The 16321-nt window shown below is 31.7% G+C and overlaps 1 protein-coding gene across 1 annotated transcript in view; it reads right to left on the reverse strand.

Annotated features, from left to right (window-relative positions):
• Positions 1–13640, reverse strand: part of LOC132745047 (uncharacterized) — a 28080-nt gene extending 14440 nt beyond the window's left edge. The window contains exons 1-10 of the mRNA XM_060733883.1: positions 13532–13640; positions 12162–12427; positions 11785–11923; positions 11714–11748; positions 11535–11668; positions 10921–10997; positions 6788–6966; positions 6007–6125; positions 5627–5696; positions 4296–4377 (exon numbers count right to left, since the gene is read on the reverse strand). Of these exons, the coding sequence (XP_060589866.1) occupies positions 4296–4377; positions 5627–5696; positions 6007–6125; positions 6788–6966; positions 10921–10997; positions 11535–11668; positions 11714–11748; positions 11785–11923; positions 12162–12340 (1014 nt within the window). The 5' untranslated portion in view covers positions 12341–12427; positions 13532–13640. The remainder of the gene's footprint in view (positions 1–4295; positions 4378–5626; positions 5697–6006; positions 6126–6787; positions 6967–10920; positions 10998–11534; positions 11669–11713; positions 11749–11784; positions 11924–12161; positions 12428–13531) is intronic.
• Positions 13641–16321: the final 2681 nt, after the last annotated feature.

Raw genomic sequence — 16321 nt, forward strand, 5'->3', positions numbered from 1 at the left:
AACACTCATTGTACTTACAAACATATCCATGTATAAACATATACACTGCCAACTTTAAGCCAACTATATGAATATATTCTTAAGGTAAAAACGGTAACATACTCAAAAAATGTGCACACTTGTAGGTTTGAACTCGGAAAAACCATGCATGTTTATAACCTGAGATCTTCATAATCTGAACGCTACTTAGATTTACGTGTTTACATATATTCTTCTATATTGAAATAAAAATGCAAAATGTAAAAATTGAAGAACTTGAACAACCCATTATATCATAATGGTACGACTTATTAATGTAAACTGTAAACGTTATCGTGTTCGACTTATATACTCGTTGTGAAATAATCTATGTTTAAACTAACTGAACAATTATCGTCAATTTAAGAACTAACAAGAAAAATATTACATACATTCGTATGGTATATAGACACGATTGCATTCTAACTTCTGTTAAGACTTTTTATGCTTGCTGCATGAAAGGTGTTATGTAAAATGAACAAACATGTCATCAGTTATTTTATATCTTTAAACATGTTCATGGAATGTAATAAATTTATTTGTGATATAAATCCGTGAATAAATGTATCATAATATTAAAGTTGTATGCCTTCAGATGAGAAAAAATGATTTCAAGAAAAGAACAATGCACGATCAATTTATGCTTTAAAACATTTACACAAAATTACCCAACTTCCACTGAACAGACCATATGAAAATCTTGCAAACACACAGAGATAGAAATATAAACAATAAAAACCCGTTTTTGCCCGAGTATTTCTTTGTTTTCTGAACTCGTAATTCTGGGCACCAGTTTATAAAAAAACTTAGCTTACACGGACACGATCTTTCTTTTTCTTTTTTTTTTATCTTACAGAGCATTAAAAACCATTCTAATATATTAAAGGTAGAATTTCATGAAAACCATAGTCACAGATTTGAGAAATTATTATATATTTACAAAAAACATCATTATTTGTTATCGATTGATCCAATAAAACCAATAAGATACGGTTTGTAAATATTTATTACAAATAAATATAAAAAGGTAATTCCTATCCATGTTAGCTATATTTATAATTCCCGCGTTAAGTCGCGGTGGTGATTGGGATAATCACGTGATACTGTAACAGCAGCCGTATTACGATACGAAATGCCTGGTCATTTTCGGACAGTTTCTTCAGCCGAAAATATAATATGAAATTAATACTTGCAATTCAAAGTTTGTTTGCTACATAAAGATTATCGATTAACTAATTGCAAACCTTTTCATATTGATGTAATGTCATTGGCTGAAACCATTACGTAATCAATACACATTAAGGTGTTAACTAGTTTCATTAAAATTATGTCTTTAATCGGACATATAACAATTTTATTTACAAATAATTTGATAAAAACAATCCCAGAATCATTTAAAATAATTGAATTCATCGAAAAATAATAAATGCATATAAATTGTAAATTTCTGTAACATGACAACTCACCCCCTAAACAAAACATAATAGACTCAACCAAAACAAGCGCCTGCTTCTTTACCTAATTATGTAATTGCATGACCATGATTTGCAAACCAAATTTAAGAGCAAAAGCTATTGTAAACTAAAAATCGTTAATGCATGATCTCAATAAAGATTGAAGAAAAATAAATTACCGCGTTAATATGATATGTAAATAGTCATAACGTATATAATGAAATAAGAGCATATACCGTTGATACGAAGATCTAAGACTTGCTAATATGAATGTAAAACGTCTGTATGCTAATAGCGTTCTCCTTATAATAATGATATATAAATAGTTTGTATATAGATAAGACAACATACCATTTTAAGTTACATATAAACCCATCTAACCGAAATATCCTGCATATTTTATTGGTATTGATCGTCCTACACTCGTTCATATACCTGTTATTTATAATCTTCTGGATTACAAATAGTTCTACCACGTGATGTTAACAATGTTTGTATAAAGATCGATATCCATTGGAAAATTAAGTATACTTCGGTTATATTATGATTAAAAAGTACGTCTGACAATGAGTTGCCCAATAATATATAACCGATCGAAATATCATCAATAAGTCCGTTCTTATACTTTCATTTTGTACTTTCGGTTTTTAAAAACATAAATATAACTAAAAAGATAGTGTACTTTTAAATTTAAATTCAATAAATTGTCTTAATTTAGGTTGTCTTTACAAATATCAACATTGACTGACTACTGCATAACATGTAGCGTAGGTTAGATTGATCCGCCGTATTTATCCGAAGTTTGGTAGGAAGAATCGAAAAGTTGTGATTGAATTATCTATCCTGATCCGAACCACAGACACGTGGGATGTGTAGCTCAAAACGCCTTTAATATCAAAGTAAAATGTATATTTGTCAATCCCAGCACATGTGCTGATCATATACAGCTAAGCCGTTTTGAAAAGAAATCATATTTCAACGTCTATAAAAATACACAGGATAAAAATGTTCGCCGGAAAAAATCCACACACCTACCGTCATAATCACCACGTATTTTATTCCATTTCCAATATTTTCACATATTCCTTTGCTCCATCAACACAGAAGATATAATTCTTCATGATGGTGGTCAATTTAAAACTTCAACGTCAATATAAACAACGCAACGGGCGAAATAAACATCAAGACTATCGCCGTTTTAATCCATTTACAAAATCTTTCGACAAATCAAACGTGGCTCCCAGCTTTGCCGTATACAAATGCGCTGCGATTTGAAGATAAGAACCAGACCCTTTCATTTAAGCAACAACAGTCAGGGAAGAGTTACTTCCCTTACCGGATGTGACGTTAATGGGGGATTGTACTATAAAGGCCCCATAGAATTGAAATAGAATAGCTTATTGAAAAGTTAAATGCGTAAATACTGATAGTTCAATTATAATTATAACATGTAAAACTTTACTCATGCATACCAGGTACGTATATTGATATTATATATACCTGTGCATACATAAAATCAATATCAAGACAATAAAAAAGTACAAAAACTAAGATTGAGATTAATTCTCGATACGGAGCGAAATAGCGAAATTTCAAAGTGAATATATAATTATTAGATTTTCTCTAATGGCAGCATAAAAAGCTAGTAAATAAATCAGATTTTGATACGGGGAAGTCAAAGACCGGGCCCGCAAAGCGGGTCCGGGCTTTGGCTTGCCCGGCTATAGACTACACGTGTATATGTGAAAGAAAATCAAATAAAAACAATTAAAAAATACATAGAATTCTATACCTATCAATGAAATTTTCAGTGTCAGTTTTAGTCGGGCGCCGCCATTTACAATGTAACTCAATGATAATACGGGGAAGTCAAAGTCAGGGCACACTCTAAAAGATAGTGAGAGAAATATATTGTTACGGTTGGTCACACCGGTCGTCAAATAAGGCCTCAACCCGGTACGAAATAAGACCCAAACCGTTTAAATCTAGAAAGTTGTTCTTTTAAATTTGAAGGTTTCCCAATCTAAGTCATCTTTATTTTGTTTGGTCATACTTAAAGTGTATAAATTGCATCTGTGTAGTCTGTGTGTGTTATATGATAACTTTATGTATTCTCTAGGACCTCATTTGTTGGCGGAAGGATTAAAGATGTACTATCTACCAGCAGTCATGGTAAATTTATACAGTGTTACAACACAATAAAGATTTCTGAAAAAGTAGATGGCTAACATATTATATTTCGGGTCTCATTTAACTAAGATAATGGTGACGTTTAAAGTTGAAGGCAGTATATAACCCTTCAAGAACAGTGGAATCGGGAATAAAGCCTCAAATGTGGCTGATTTACTATAGAACAAAGAATACAAGTACGAGACCACCAATACAGTCGCCACCGTGTACACTCGTCACCTCATAAATGATTGTTGAACATGCATTTTTTGTTCAGCTGTCGTTTTTCAATGTTTATAAATTTTGCTACTTAGAATACTTTACATGTAGGAAAATTACGGAGACATACTTCTATGTACAAAAACAAAAATATTATAACAAAATCTATTTTATAATATGTACAAAAACAAAAAGATAATACAAAAGTTTATTTGATAATAAGTATAAAAGAAAGATCATCGTTCACAATTACTGCTATATGTTTATATAAAAAGAGTCAATACTAGGTTAGACTTTAATTGTCATTATTTACTGTGGTTTAAGTTAAAGGTTACTCCTCTAAGTGAGAACACTAGCCTTGAAAGACATTTGATTCTATATTTGAGAAATTTGCCGCTTCAAAAGTTTCACGTCAGTCATTTAATAATTTAATACAAAAAGAAATGCTGCACATAGTTGTATATACTGAGGACCAAACAAGCCGATAGTGAATGTATCCTCTGTGTTCCTTGGACCGCTGAAAATAAATTTGGATAAAATAAGAATAAAGTTTATTTAAACAGAATCAGTTATAAGATAGGGGGTATTGGTCAAATGGCGTCTTTCCAGATATGAGGTACTACCAGATACATGTATATGCACGCTGGAAGCTAGTGCAGAAGTATTCAGCAGTATGGGTTTGACGCCACAGCCTCCTTTTCTTGGATTTGACTGATATGTAAAAACCACTCTGAGCATTTGAACTTTACTTACGTTATTTAGTGGAAATTACACAAAAATATATGAAAATTAAGCATAAATTGACTGATCCATTCTGGAAACGAAGTAAAATGCCAAATCCTCATCTGGAATATGCAATGCCCCATACTGACATTTTACGACCACCACTGGTATAAAATCCTGTAAATCGCCTATGATATTTTGAAAATGATCAAGTTAATGGAGATTCAATAAATGAGCCGCGTCACGACAAAACCAACATAGTTTGCGACCAGCATGGGTCCAGACTAGCCTGCGCATCCACGAAGTCTGATCAGGATCCATGCTGGTCGCTATCAGTTTCTCTATTTGTGATTAGACTGCGCGGATGCGCAGGCTGGTCTTGATCTTTGCTGGTCGCAAATGCACTATGTTGGTTTTGTCGTGACGCGGCTCAAATGCTTTTAATTAACAAGACAACATTATACCACCATACCAAGTGCATATATTTAAGGTTATGTGCATAAAGAGCCCGTGTCGCAAATAATGACGAAAATTCTCGATTATGTTTGATACTTAGTATGTTGTGAGTACAGTGTGTGATTTAAACAAACTTTTTTTTCAATTTTCATGTCTGGAATACATGATATGTCGTGGTTTTGTTATTTAAAATGGGTGAACACCAGTAGGTATGTAAAGCATTCAAAGATATGACATTGGTTCTCAATAAACTACATTCATATTTTGTTTCGATACGATGTGTTCTTATTAAAAGTAAACTTTCTATCATTACTTCAATTTTAAAATGTTTAAAAGTTTTTCAGTGAAGATGGAATACAGTTTGGAAACTGGACAGAACAACCTTACATATATTGGTGAAATGAAGGCACTGACTCAATTATTTGATGCGGAGAAGTAATATTGTTTCAGGTTATATATTTATTATTAACCACATGCATATCATTGTTAAACATTTAACATGTTGTATAGCATTTAAGTTTGAATTCTTGAAATGTAAAAGTAACCCAAATGAAAAAGCTATACCAAATACCTTTTTAAGACATTACTTGTCCTTTTTCTCTACATGTTTATCTGTTCTTGCTTTTTCTGGCTTGTCTTCCCCTTTTGCCATTGCACCTAAAATAATATCTTTATTAGCGTAGGCAGTATGCATGTCAAGAATTGTATTTTCATAGTCACATAAGCTAATAGCTATCTGAACTGCACAAAATGTTATAAAGTAAATGGTTAATTTATATCAAAGCAAATGGCTTTCACATTCATGCTAATCTAGACCTTCGAGGTCATATGATGCCATTGCAGCAGTTTTAATGGTGAACGGAAGGATGGATAGCTTAATGGTAGTGAATTAATTTCAGAAAGGAGCGTGCGTTTTGATAGATACAACAATCTTAAACACAAAAAACTTATGAGTTATATACAACACCTTCTGTTTGTTTCCTTTCCTCTATGACCATCTTTTTATAGAACTCATCACATAGGTGATCCCAAGTACTCTCTCCAGAAGCAAAGTTGAAGTAGTAAATATCGCCACCTGGATCTTGGCTGCATTGTAACAAAACCATATCATGAAAATAAGTTATTGATGTTGCACATAAAAAATATATTCCAGACCGTTACCATTTTTATTTCTTTAAAGAATGAATGGTAGGATATGAATTACTTTTTGTCGCTTAATCGCATGGATACTAGGTTACACCAATTTAGCTGGGAGAGAAATTGAGTTATCACAACATTGATCCTTTACTATTTCCGTTCAAAGAGCAACAATGCAATTCATTGACTTGAAGGAAAGTAACTTCTCAGAAGAACAGATATATCGTTCAATCATGTATAATTCAAGCACTTTATTCGTCAATAACTCTGACATTCTCTTTCTCAAAAATGTAAACTTATAACATCCTGTATAACTTCAATTCTAAGAGACACTCATTATGTTATAATATTTCATAAAGAAACTATTGAAATAGATGTAATACATGTAATATACATTGTTGGCAGTTTGGCCGTTTTACTTCAATCACATTAAATCCAGGTAAGTATTTTATAGAAAAATATTTTGATACAAAAACATACCATTTGATATCATTTGATGTTAATATTGAAATATTTTGAATTTTCAAGATGTATTGTTTATTGTTAGCCGTTTGACTTCAATCACATGTAAGTAATAATATAGAAAATATATTTTGATTAAAAAAACATACCAAGGCTTCCAATTTTCAGGAAGTTTAGCATTGACACCTTCTCTGGCAATCCAGAGCAAATGTGGTTCCTGGCCAGGGTCTATACCAATACATTCGGCATACTCACAAATTTCGTGCTCGGTAGGAACATAGTTTTCATCATAATCCTCCTCAAGGATCAGCTGGTCGTTTATCATCATCTTGAAGAGAGTAAATAGATTTATTATAAGTGAGTCATCTTATAGATTAAACTGCTATATTTTCTATTTTGATTTACAGCATTGTAACACCGCATTTTGGGGTCAAACGCACTTTTGGGTCCGACCTCAAAGTGCGTTACGTACTTTGGGGTCCGACCCCAGAGTGCGTGACGCACTATTGGGTCCAATTTTGACCCCAAAGTGCGTTAAACAGGTACATATACATCAGACAAGCGACCGCACTTTGGGGTCATAAAAAATCAATCAATAAAATGAATTCTCATGATGTTTCAAATAATATGTTGCAGTCAAAGCCAATGGTAAACAAAAATCAAGGTATTGAATAGAGGCGAAACATGTGTCCTGAATTATAGTAGAATCAATAGGTATTTTAAAAGAGTGAAGAACTTAAATAAAGAATTTGTATCAATTAATAATTTGTAATAATATTTGTAATAATTATAAAATATATTTTTCTCACATTTTTCCATTTATTTCAAAAGAATGTACACCTTTCATTAACTCCATTGTTTTTAGCTAATTGCATCACTTTCCCGTTTATTTTTATTTATACATTTTATAGAAATATAATAATCTTAGCATAGACAAAGGTATAAATTCTGGGAAATCTTAATAAGACATTTCAGTAAAAATTGTGCCTGATTATATGTTGAAATGGCCATTTATTTAGCTTATCTAAATGTGACATTTAAAAAATTTGACTAGGTGTAGATCCAGCCTTAAGTAGTATAAACTATTTGAGTAGTCAATCATTCATAATCAAAGGGCTGCAAGCTCTGTGGTATTTTCTGATCTTTGCAACTAAATCGTACTGTATTTCTGTATGCATTTTCCTGTATAAATTTATTTTTATATACTATTATTCATCTTGCAGGGCACCGAGATGCAGCGACTGCGTTTAGATTTTTTACTGTAACAGTTTGAGTTTGATACATACGGAAATTTGCATGACCAGAGTTGCATCAAAAATCATTTATGTTATTTTTTATGACAGCCACAGTTTATTCTTGCATTACGTGGCTTAAAAAAGACACTTAAAAAAATAGTTGTCTCGACTGGGATTTGAACCCCAGACCTCTCGTACCTTAGACGAGCACGTAACCCCTACACCACGGGGACGATATACCGAGAAAACTGAATATATAGAATTTTAGGGTTTGTTATCCTTATTAATTTCGAGGTATTTTGTTCACGATAAACCTGTTGTTTACCACTGATGTAAATAATTTAGCAAAAATCGTCTCGCCAAAACAGTTTCACATGTATATATCCCACTACTCGATAGTCAGATTTATCTGAAGTATTAGGTAATCGACATTGCTAAAATAGCATTTTCATTGATTAAAATGATATTTATCCGCGTAATTTGTGATTGTGCATTTATTGACAATTCAAAAGCACTACTTTTAAGCTTTGAACGAGTTGTAATTTGTTGGATACTTCTAACAGAATTAAAAAATTTCCTTCTTTTACACCGCTAATTTTAAGCTGTTTTAAGGTTTTGTTGTAAGGTTTGTCGTTAAGCGCTGTGCCAGAGATTGAATGTCAGCAATGCGATCGGGGGGGGGGGGGGGTCCAGACGGGATAGTTGGGTCCCGTTCCCCCCGATATTATAAAAAATAACGTTTTAAAGGCCAATTGTGCTTTTATTTGCAATTTTTAAGCTTTTTATTTGTTTGGGTAGTCAGACCAAACAAATAATGGTAGCGAAATTTCAGACCCTGATGCTGTTAGTTGCAAATGCCGAAAGTAGTCCGCTTTTTTGTAGCGGTTACTTCCCTGTATATGTACACAACGCCGAAAATTTCAGGGGAGATCACTGCGTAAAGACTGTCAAATGACAGGCGCATTAATTTCAACAAAATAGTTTCCGAGTGGTCGAAGATTTCTAATATTGTTTTATTGATGTACATGCTTATAGTAAGCTCCATGATTATTTACAACAGGTTTAGCGTCGAAATAATAAGAGATATAAACCCTAATTTAGAATTATATGGTTTTCTTCAGGCCGTTAACATACAACATCACCGTGTCCTAGGTGTTTGCACGCTCGCTTAGGAATCGAGAGGTCTGGAGTTCAAATCCCAGTTAGGCATCTAATTTTTTTTAAATTGTTTAAGTCAAATAAACATTGAATTGAATATCAGTGTTGCAATTAGTCTTATAGCCAATTTACTACAGTTAAAACACTGGAAAGCATTGGTGGCACTATACAAAAACAAATTGGTTTATAATCTCACAACCTTCACCTTTCTGACATTCTGAGATCCAAACAAATTCAGCGCCTTCTGTGCTTTGATTTTAAATTTTGGTGTACTCATTAGCCAATTATCTGAACCATCTTTTTCATCTGTTGCTTTTTTGTAATGAGTACAGTTATAGTGATTTAGTTTTATATATGGAAGTCAAACACTACATTGTTTTCATTTTGCTACTTTTATGACAATTTTTTCACATTTATCGCTTCTTTATTCCGATAACAAGTATTTTAAATTTCTCTGATACTATTATTTAAACATTAAAATTCATGTTTGTCATTTCAAAAGCAGTATTTGAGATTTCCAATGAAAAGCCTCTGGAGAACGGTTGTTACGGAGCTTACAAAAAACTTAAGTTTGTTGATAAACTTAATAACTTATTTGTAAAAATCACTATTTATAGACTGATCTAAAAACTGGATATTTCACCAAAACATTGCAATAGAGTATTTTATAGTTTTTTTTATGAAAAAATATTACCTGCATTTTATTTCATCCCCATCATATTTAAAATGGGGCTTAATATGTCATATTAAAAAAGGGGCTTAATATGGCACAAAAAATTATCAAGTAAATGACTGACAGAACATGATATATTTTCGCCGCATCTTTTAATTATAGGAATAATTTAATAATTTATTTACTAGAGTACTTTGTTATATGGACACTATTTAAAATATTTCAAGTGGTGAAATTAATGAAACAATTTTATCACTTAAGCATCAAACCACCATCTTGAACTCCGCCTCAAATATTTCAATGTCGCAGATCGAAAATAAGTCAGAACTCAGTATTTAAGAAGAACTCAGTTGACACCTTCAGAACTTTTGAACCAAAAGTGCGTTGATATGTAACATAATTACGCACTTTTGGGTCAATTTCTCGATTTTGACTCCAAAGTGCGTTGGACCCCAAAGTGCGGTGCGAAGTGTAACGCACTTTGGGGTCGAACCCCAAAGTGCTTTTGACCCCAAAGTGCTGGTGTTACACAGCATACCAAAACTGAATAAATAAATACCATCCTTTTGATAATTAACATTAGATAAGCAAGGCATTTTTATGAAAAATACACGACACCACTAACCAGGGGCAGGAACTTGTTACACGGCGGATGTTTTTCCAAATAAGAAGTCGCGTTTCCAACCTCATCTGATGATTTTATGTAATGAGAAATGAGGGCATGAGGTGTAAAATGGAAGTGTCCTAATGGAGGTTGTCCCTGCATTGTTCAATGCGTCAGAAAAAAAAGCGTAGTCAAATTTCTCGATTTCGTAGAAATATAAGGTATAAGGTATTTTAACGTCTTTCTTATCTTCGTATTGTCATCTACTCATATTCAAAGGCTCTTTAGGCTTTCATGTACATACTATTTTATAAATTAGTTCTTCCGAACTCTACTTTTTCGTGCCTTACTTTTTCTATTTCTATTATTGCAACAATATGAATCATCAGTAATTTATTGTCATCTGTTCGTAGCCCTTATTCCCAAATACATGTACCAACATTTGGTATTTGGTTTCAACAACATTTCATAATATTATACAGTTTGGTAACACAAGAAGTTGATTAAAAGAGTAAATCTTGCAATTTCTTAAAACTACTTGAAAGTTTTCCCGTTGAAATAAACAGAGGAAAGAAATTATAAAGTTTACATAATTTTTTCAGATACCATCACCTGTGACGGTTTATCTTTTCTATTTTCTCTTTCATCTTTTTCTGTCTTGTCAATTTTTTCTTTGGTTGCCATTTTATCTGCGAAATTTATTTCATACAATAATAAATGTCACAGTTCCAATTCTTTTTTTTATAAAAACTTAAACTAATTATTTCTATTTGTCTATTTTTCTGGAGTGTTTTTGTTTGCCGACTTGAATACTTTTTGTCATATCTCGGTAGTCCGTCCCTGGATAAATTTCCAGTACTTGCCAATGTCTCCACAAGTGACTGACTATTGATCTGACATGGTGATGAGAAAGAACCAAATGATCATTAGAGTAATGTCACAGATCTAAAACTGTGGAGAAATTACGCCCCGCCCGAAGGTCGGACTAGCGATGTCTAGATTACTTATTCGATGCTCTCCCTATTGAGCTACTATATACACCTATGTCACCTAAGAACATCAAGATTTAAACCACGAGAAAGGTCAATGATTTTACAATTAAATAAATTATATGAACTGCACAATTGTCTAGTAAAAATACATATATCAAATATATCTAATTATTGGTCACATTGTGCCACAACATTCTTATTATTGGCCAAGGATGATCCATGTATATGTTGTACCTTGTGTTTGTGACAAATTGACTTTCTTCCTTTCTTCTATGACCATCTTTTTGTAGAACTCATCACATGGGTGATCCCATATACTCTCTCCAGTAACAAAGTTGAAGTAATAAATATTGCCACCTGGATCTTGGCTGCATTATTACAAAAAACCATATCACTTTTGGATTATGTCAGACCGGAGCGTGCGTTTTGATAGATTCAGCAATCTTAACTATTCAAACACAGAGGACCATGATGAATTTTATACAACACCTTGTTTTTGTGACAAATTGACTCTCTTCCTTTCTTCTATGACCATCTTTTTGTAGAACTCATCACATGGGTGATCCCATATACTCTCTCCAGAAGCAAAGTTGAAGTAATAAATATTGCCACCTGGATCTTGGCTGCATTAGATAAAGTCATATTGTTCTGTAAATATGTAAATCTTAACATACATTAGCTACAATAATCGAAACGTGTTATGTTTTTGTAACTGACTAGGTATTTACTGGACCATGAAAAATGTTTATTATTTCGGTTTCAGAAATACAATCTGTAGAACTTCAGGAAGAGCTTTTACTTGTGGTTTTTTATCACATTGAATAAGTGTTTACATTTACTGATATAAATATATAAACATACCAAGGTTTCCAATTCTCTGGGAGAGGAGCATTTATTCCCTTTCTAGCAATCCAGAGCAAATATGGTTCCTTGTCAGGGTCTATACCAATACATTGGGCATACTCACAAATATCATCCTCGGGAGGAACATAGTTTTCATCATAATCCTCATAGAGAACCAGTTGGTCGTTTATCATCATCTTGAAAACAGTTCCAAGTTATCCTTATGCCTTGATAGATTATATTACTGTTAGAAAATCTGGTGACTGTACTCAAATCTTCTTTTGCTGTTAATCAAAAGGAGTAAAGATTTAATTTGGCAGTGACATCTGAAAGTTTCTATTGAACTTTTAAATAAGAAATATGTTCTTAAAAAATTCTATTAAATGTAACAAATACAATATAACAGGAAAATGAAGATCATATAGGAATACTTTCATATATCACCATATTACCTTAGTATGTCAGACAATTACTTTAATAAGTCTCATCACACTTTATCAGAAACAGAAAGCGCACGTCGTTCTTTTGCAGCATTCAATTCGTTTTGGTTTTAGAAATATTCAACGTTTCACTTTATAAATGAACGAATGAATTGGTACATGAAAAAATAGCATATAAACTCCATGATAATGGTATCGAACTAAACAATTCCCTCTACCAACCAACTACATACGCATATATATTCTCATTGTACTTTCAAACATATACATGTATAAACATATACACTGCCAACTTTAAGCCAACTATATAACTATATTCTTAAAGTAAAAACCATGCACAGTTGTGGGTTTGAACTCGAAAAACCATGCGTGTCTATAACCTGAGATCTTCATAATCTGAACGGTACTTAGATTTACGTGTCTATTTCCACTTATATTCTTCTACATTGCAATAAAATGAAAAATGTAATAATTAAAGAACTTTAACAACACATTATATCATAATGGTACGATTAATTATGTAAACTGTAAACGTTATTGTGTTCGACTTATATACTTGTTGAAATAATCTATGTTTAAACTAACTGAACAATTATCGCCAATTTAAGAACTAAAAATCATTCATACACTCCGGATTTATGACAATTAAGAATAATAAATCTACTTCCTTGATGTATATTTATTTTTTTAACCCGGTTACTCACCGAAGATCCGTAAACAATCTCAGTAAAGATTGAGAGAAAAATAAATTACCGCGTTACTATTATGAAAAAGACATAACGAATTATATCAAGAGACAATTAATTCGACATTTACCGTTTATACTTGTTTCATGTGAATTTAAAACGTTTGCTTGCTAATTTCGTTTTCCTCATAATAATGATATATCAATAGTTTGTACATAGATAAGACAAATACCTTTTTAAGTTACATATAAACCCACCTTACCGAAATATCCTGCATATTTTATCGGTATTGATCGTCCTATACTCGTTGACTTTATTTTCATGTGTTTTTATAATATCGATAAGTTTGTCGAACAGCTCACCTGTTATTTATAATCATATCTTAAAAATAGTTCTACCAACCTTATTTTAAAAAATTTTTGTAAAAAATTAGGGATTTTTTTTGGCACCCTTTTGGAAAAAAAGTTTTCTTTAAAATCATTAAAAAAGTACTTTTTTAAAAAAACCAGGCCTTTGATTCCCATTTTAAAAACCTTAGCCCTAAAAATATAACAAAATTTCCGTACATATACTTTCGTTTTGTACTTTCGTTTTTTTAAAAAGATTATGTACTTTTTACTTTAAATGACTTACTTTAAGTTGACTTTACAAATCTCAGCATTGACTTACTATTGGATAACATGTTGACAACTCTATAGCGTAGGTTAGACTTTCAATCTGTGAAGTTCGGCATATTTATCCGAAGTTTGGCGGAAAGGACCAAGAAATTGTGATTTATCTACCCTTATTCGAACATAAAATTAAAATCCCATAAAACCCCGTTTTTTCAAAAATTATAAACAATACTATATGATAGAACACATACGCTCTTTTAAAACCAATTAGAAAATTTTTCTTCATATCAGCCCTGGCGTTTCCTTTATTTTTCCCCCATGCCTAAAATTTTCATCTAAAGGGGGGTTCCAGAGAGTGGGTGCTGAAACAAGGGCACAAAAAAAGATGACTTTCCATTTTCCCGTTATGAAATATTTTGTTAATTAAATACACTGTTTACACTTTAAATAAAGTCAAAACCCCCTTTAAGGGTTTTTTGAAAATTTTTCATCGGGGAGTGGAAATCTTTTGGAACCACGGGGCCAGGGAGGCTGTTTAGAAAACATTGTTTTTCCCTAAACAATTAAAAAAAAAATTTTAAAATAACTGGGGCAATTTAGTTTATTAAAAATAGTTTATGTAATGTCATTAAGAGAGGAGTTATATTTCGGTTATTTACAGTCACATGAAAACAGAAAATACCGTAGCTTTCTCTTTATATTTTTTCTAGTACCAACTACATTTAGAGATTTAAAGACCCAATTGAAGTAAACAGCAAGATTTCTCCGACTTTCAAACGAGCGGATGGAAATGTATGAAGACAAAACAACAATATGGACAGACGATACAAGATGGGGAAAAACTGCGATGCATTTTGCTGTCACGCCTAAACAATAGTTTTCAACTTAATAAAGTCTCTTAAAAAAGGACGCCAATAGTGTGACAAAATAAAACATTTAAACACTAAATTCAAGCCCTGTCCATGTTACTAGTAAAATTTCATTTGTACGTTAGATCTCTGGCTGATTGAATAATGAATGAGGATATCAAATTTAAAAGGGAAAATTTCTTTGAAACCTCAAAAAAATTTTAAAAAAAGCCTTTGTAAAAATTTCTTTCCCCCGGAAAATACAGGGGTTTATAGAAAAAAAATTTTCCCGCATTTTAAAAAAAGGCTTTTATCGTTTTAAGGAAAAAATCCAAATTAATTTAATTTTTGTGTTGGTTTTTAAAATTGGGGGCTTTAAAAAATTTATTTATATACTTTTACAGCCCATTTTTGTTTTGGGGAAGAATTTTAATTTTTTCAAAATTTTCCCCTTTTTTCAAAAAGACTTTTTTTTAAAAAAAATCCCCCGCAAAATTTTAATTTTCAATTTTTTTTTTAATTGAAAACCCCTTCCAAAAATTTGTCAATCTCATTTTTTCAAAGTGTGAAAAAAGGAAAAAAACGATACATGTAATTTAAAAAAATGACAATTGGGGGGTGAATTTTTTTCCCTTCAGTAAAATTATGGGGGCCCCTTTTTAAAGGGCCCCTTTTCTGCGCATCACGGCGGCCCTTTTGGGTTTATAGTTTTAATGCCATTACGCCCAAAAATGTTGGTTTGGGTTTTATATATGCACGTGGGTAAAACAGTAAGTGGTCCTAAAAATCCCCTTACAACAACAGTTCTTCTATCAGAAAATACATAAAATTTAAAATCAATTTTAAAGACAAATTTGAGAAAATTCACTCTAGTTTATTAACCCTTTATGGGGGAAGGGGGGAACAACCAAATTTATTTAAAATTTCCCAAAAATAATTTGAATACGTAAATAACTGTGGGAAATTTGAAGGGATTTCAGAGTGCAGTTTTTTTTTTTAAACTGTAGCCTCCAATAACCAAAAAAATTTAAACTTGGGAAATTTGGGTTTTTAAAAAATAAAAAAAATTTTCCCAAAATTTTAAGAAAAAATTTTTCATTTATTACAAAATTTTTTCTATTTTATCACCCTAATTTTTTAGAAATTTAAATTAAAGCAGTAAGGGCCATTTTTTTATATTTTAAACTATTTTTAGTAATTTACGTGGGTTTATTACCAAATTTGCAATATGAAAATACATCCTTTTTTCACTCTACAATTTTTTTAATTTAAAAAATCATTTTTGAATTTTTTTTAAAAAAATTTGTGAATCTGGAGGATGATGCTTTAATTGAGTAAGGGTTTTAAAGTTTGTTGTTATAAGTAATTTTTAGAACAAATACAGGAAAGCTGTTTCATTGGGAGCAATTGGAAACTCCGCGCAAAAAATTGCCCCTTTTCAGATACCCTTTTCAAATTATTTTCCGCGCACCCAAATCATTTTTTATTTAGAAAAAAACAATTAATTATTTTTGGATGTTTTTAAATCATTTAAATTTGCATCATTATACTTATCGTATAATAGTAATAGTAATAGTCCATGACAGAGGT

This window comes from Ruditapes philippinarum, unplaced genomic scaffold (assembly GCF_026571515.1).
Source record: "Ruditapes philippinarum isolate M1 unplaced genomic scaffold, ASM2657151v2 ctg3648_1_1_1_1, whole genome shotgun sequence".
Classification (NCBI taxonomy): Eukaryota; Metazoa; Mollusca; class Bivalvia; order Venerida; family Veneridae; genus Ruditapes; species Ruditapes philippinarum.